Below are 4,954 nucleotides of genomic sequence, written 5' to 3'. Positions count from 1 at the left end.
GTGTGCGTACGCCGGTGCTCCGTGAGGTGCATGCGCTGGCTGAAGGCCTTGCCGCAGTCCCCGCACGCGAACGGCTTCTCACCCGTGTGCACCCGCTCGTGCTGGGCGAGGGACGAGGTCTTCCGGAAGGCCTGGCCGCAAGCGCCGCACGCGTAGGGCTTCTCGCCGGTGTGCGTGCGCTGGTGCACCGTCAGGTTCATGCGCTGGCTGAAGGCCTTGCCGCAGTCCCCGCAGGCGTACGGCTTCTCGCCCGTGTGCACCCGCCGGTGGATGGTCAGCGACGAGCGCTCCAGGAACTGCTTCCCGCACGCGTCGCACCGGAAGGGCTTCTCGCCGGTGTGGATGCGCTGGTGCTTCGTCAGTGACGAGCTGCGGCCGAAGGCCTTGCCGCACTCGCTGCAGCCGTACGCGCTCTTCCCCGCGTCCGGCCTGGAGGGACTCCCGAGGTCCGAGTGACCTGCGAGGCCCTTTCCCCGCATGGCCGACCCGGGGGGCGCTGGGGGGCACTCGGGGGCTGACTCCCGGGAGGTTCCCCGCCGTCCCTGACGGGTCCGAGCGCTCCCCCGCGGCGTGTCCACGCGGTCACCCTGCATGCGCGCTCCGCCCAGGGCGGCACCCCCGGCCCCGTGCCTCGCGGGCCCTTCTGCGGATGGTCTGTCTTCCGAAGTCTCCTCCTTCGGGCGCGCTTCTTTTACTGCGGGCCAAGTGTCCACGTCTGGATGGGGAGGAGGAAGAGAGGAGGAAACGCGCGGGGTTAGTACTGGAAGGAAGGGATTTCCCAAGCCCGGGGATAGATAAACCGCCGGGCACAGACTGAGACTCTAAAAGCATAGCAATACGCTGGCGGCACACGCGGCTCGAGCGGGCAGAATCGACCGAGGAGGGGAGCTGACAAGGGGTGTCCCTTTGGGAGCTCGGAGGAGGGGAGGGGGCGGGCCAGAAGGCTCGCAAATCCGAGTAAGGGGTTACTGCAGGGTCCATCCTTAACATCCCCTACCGGTTAGGCTTCCGGGAGTATCAGCTTTTATTAGAAAGGATACCAATACAGCTGCGGTTGGTGGCGTGTGAAGGTTACCCCATCTTCTAGCTCCATCCCTCCCCACCGCGCCCGGTGGGGGGGGCCTCACTCCCATCCTCAGATGCCCAGTTCTGGGGCGCAGGTACCCCTGTGGGCTGGCTCCAGACCTCTTCTTTTCACACATCCATCCTTCCTTGCAAATCACGGCCGAGGCGAGTCTCCAACCCCCTCCTACAGGTATCCTGTTCATTTCTATTTCCAGTCTGAGTTCCGTTAGTGGGAATTCTGTATCCTAGACGTAATGGCTCCATTCCTGACATTTAAAAACTGAGATCTTACACAACGTCATGAAAAGTGTGAGGATACAGTCACTAAAAGCCCTTATTTCTATGAGGCAGGAAAAAGCATATAAATCCCCACCTGGCCTCACCAGCACTGGAATTTTAGAACCCCTCGGCTAAGTGAGGCCAGACCTTCACGGTCTGGGATTAAGTAGCTTCTTCTTTTTAAAAAAATGAACTTATTTTTAATTGGAGGATAACTGCTTTACAATATTGTGTTGGTTCAGTATCTTCTGTATGCTGATGCCTCTCAAGGCTATGTGCCACCCCTCCCCACCAAACTCTTTATAGAGTCCCTTGGACTTCAAGGAGATCAAACCAGTCAATCCTAATGGGAATCAATCCGTGAATATTCATTGGAAGGACTGAAGAAAAGTTATGACCAACCTAGATAGCATATTCAAAAGCAGAGACATTACTTTGCCGACTAAGGTCTGTCTAGTCAAGGCTATGGTTTTTCCTGTGGTCATGTATGGATGTGAGAGTTGGATTGTGAAGAAGGCTGAGCACAGAAGAATTGATGCTTTTGAACTGTGGTGTTGGAGAAGACTCTTGAGAGTCCCTTGGACTGCAAGGAGATCCAACCAGTCCATTCTGAAGGAGATCGGCCCTGGGATTTCTTTGGAAGGAATGATGCTAAAGCTGAAACTCCAGTACTCTGGCCACCTCAGGCAGAGTTGACTCATTGGAAAAGACTCTGATGCTGGGAGGGATTGGGGGCAGGAGGAGAAGGGGACGACCGAGGATGAGATGGCTGGATGGCATCACAGACTCGATGGACGTGAGTCTGAGTGAACTCCGGGAGGTGGTGATGAACAGGGAGGCCTGGTGTGCTGCGATTCATGGGGTCGCAAAGAGTCGGACACGACTGAGTGACTGAACTGAACTGAACTGATGATGAAACTGAAGCTCTAATACTTTGGCCACCTAATGCGAAAAGTCAAATCACTGGAAAAGACCCTGATGCTGGTAAAGATTGGGGGCAGGAGGAGAAGGGGATGACAGAGGATGAGATGGTTGGATGGCATCACCAACTCAATGGACATGAGTTTGAGCAAACTCCGAGAGCCAGTGAAGGACATGGAAGCCTGGTGTCGTGTGGTCCATGGGGTTGCAAAGACTCAAATACAACGTAGCAACTCAACAACAAGGGACACTGTTCCATGTCACTGCCTACAGAGTGCTCATCTTTGAAAACCATGGTTTCTATCATATGGCTACAGCTTGGTACATTAGTCAGTCTTGTATAGGTGGGCATTTAGGTCATTTCTTCCCCCCCGCCCCATGGAAAACTTTGCACACTCAGAGAAAGATTTCTTAAAGGATAGATCTCTAAAAATGGAATAGTTGAAAATTGGCTGATAATGCCAAGCTGTCCTCCAAAAGAGTTGTCCAAACATTATACCCCTAAAAGGACAGAGTCCCTTTCTGATAACTTCATAATTCAGGCTATTGTTCTTGACCATCTCTGTGTACCTCATGAGCAAAAACTATCTCTTTGGCTCAGTTTACATGAATAGCTCTTTGACTACTAGTAAGGTTTAAAGGGGCTTCCCGATGGCTCAGCAGGTAAACAATCCACCAGCAACGCAGAAGACACAAGAGACATGGGTTTGATAACTGGGTTGGGAAGCTCCCCTGGAGAAGGAAATGGCAACCACTGCAGTATTGTCTGAAAAATTCCATGGACAGAGGAGCCTGGTGGGCTACAGTCCATGGAATCACAAAGAGTCAGACATGACTGAGCAACTAAGCACAAGGTTTAAAAATCTTTTATTAAATGTTATCCTATGTATTTCCACATCTATGAATTGCATTCAGCCTTTTTCGTATTTATTCTTAGGAGCTCTTTATATAATTATAATTCTCTCAAGGTTAGGGTTTCTCTGGTGACTCAGACAGTCAAGAATCTCCTAGCAATATGTGAGACCCAGGTTCAATCCCTGGGTCGAGAAGAACCCCTGGAGAAGGGAATGGAAACCCACTCCAGTATTCTTGCCTGGAGAATTCCATGGACAGAGGAGCCTGGCAGGCTACAAAGTCGGACATGATCGAGCTACTATCACCTTCACTTTGAGCTTCCCTGGTGGCTCAGATGATAAAGAATCTGCCTGCCATGTGGGAAGACCTGGGTTCAATCCCTGGGTTGGGAATATCCCCTGGAGAAAGGATAGGCAACCCGCTCCAGTATCCTTGCCTGGAGAATCCCATGGACAGAGGAGCCTGGTGGGCTACAGTCCATGGGGTCACAGAGAGTCGGACATACCTGAGTGATTAACACTTTCACTTTCCATCCTGTGGCTGCTATCCATGTGGTAAATATCATTCCCCATTTCACCGTCTGTCAACTTTAGCTTTAGCTTTGAGTAGGGTGATTTCTGCGTCATCACACCTGTCCATCTTTCATCCCTTTGTAGTCCTCATGTGACAGGCTGACAGCACGTAACTCAGCGAAGCGGCCCCTCACCCAGCGAGACCAGGTTCTGAAGGCTCTCCAGCATCACGTCCCTTCTGGGCAGGCTCCAGCTGGTGCCACTCCTCCTGGGTGAAGTCCACAGTCATACCCCTGAATATCACTGACTCATGCAAGAAGAAACCCACAACCACTCTCCACAGGGCCCTCCTTAAGAGGTCTGGAGGAACGGATGGGAGAGCCGGGAGGGTTTAGGAAAGGCACACAGGATGTATCTGAAGTCATTTCAACAAGGACCTGCCCCTCCGTTTTCTCCATGCCTCATTATTTGGGGATGGCCCTCCACAGAGAAATAAAACAAATGTGAGGCTGTTTAGAGGAGAAAGTCACAGACTTGAGTGACAGAAAAGGAATCAAAGGCAAAATGATCATAACCCAGTGAATCAACATATTCATTGTTGTGTGTGTGTTAGTCACTCAGTCGTGTCTGACTCTTTGCGACCCCAAGGGCGGTAGCCTGCCAGGCTCCTCTGTCCATGGAATTCTCCAGGCAAGAATACTGGAGTGGGTAGCCGTTCCCTTCTCCCGGAGATCTTCCCAACCCGGGGATTGAACCCAGGGCTCCAGCACTGCAGGCAGAGTCTTTACCATCTGAGTCACCAGGGAAGCCCCAGCCAAGGCGGAAAGCTGGACGGAACCCAGTCATTCACCAAGGATGCCTGAGCCTCTACCGAGCTGTAGGCACTGAGTGAGGTGCCGGGAGACAGACGTGGGAGGTTTAAGAGCCAGTTCTTCACAGGAGCGGCAGGTGAGAACACCGGTAAGTGACCCACAATCTGGTCGATACTGTCATGAAGGTACAAACAAAATTCTCCAAGTTTCTGAGCAATGGCAGCTTCAGGGGCCATCTGGGAAGACTTTGGAAAGGTGGCATTGAGTGTAGTCTGTGGGGGAGGTTCTGGAGGGAGGAAGAGCTTGGGCCGGGAGCTGAGGCTTAAAAGGCACATTAGACCATTGAGGAATGGTGAAAAGTTCATGAGGTGAAAACCCAAGCGCCTTTCTGACTGAGCTGACAGCCCTGGGGATGAAATGAATGTGGCTGAGCAGAGTAGATGACGACAGTGACGCTGGTGATGGTGATGAGAACGGGAACGGTGGTGATGACGGTGATGAGAACGGGAA

The 4,954-nt window shown here is 52.6% G+C and overlaps 1 protein-coding gene across 1 annotated transcript in view; it reads right to left on the bottom strand.

The window, feature by feature from the left end:
- The window catches only part of LOC120873013 (zinc finger protein 470-like), a 45,385-nt gene that overhangs the window by 13,588 nt on the left and 26,843 nt on the right, over positions 1-4,954 (bottom strand). The window contains 1 exon segment of the mRNA XM_040253767.1: positions 1-715. This exon segment is cut by the window's left edge and continues 687 nt beyond it. Within this exon segment, the coding sequence (XP_040109701.1) occupies positions 1-715 (715 nt within the window).

Source organism: Oryx dammah, unplaced genomic scaffold, assembly GCF_014754425.2.
Source record: "Oryx dammah isolate SB20612 unplaced genomic scaffold, SCBI_Odam_1.1 HiC_scaffold_13, whole genome shotgun sequence".
Classification (NCBI taxonomy): domain Eukaryota; kingdom Metazoa; phylum Chordata; class Mammalia; order Artiodactyla; family Bovidae; genus Oryx; species Oryx dammah.
This window is presented reverse-complemented; position numbering and strand designations above follow the sequence as displayed.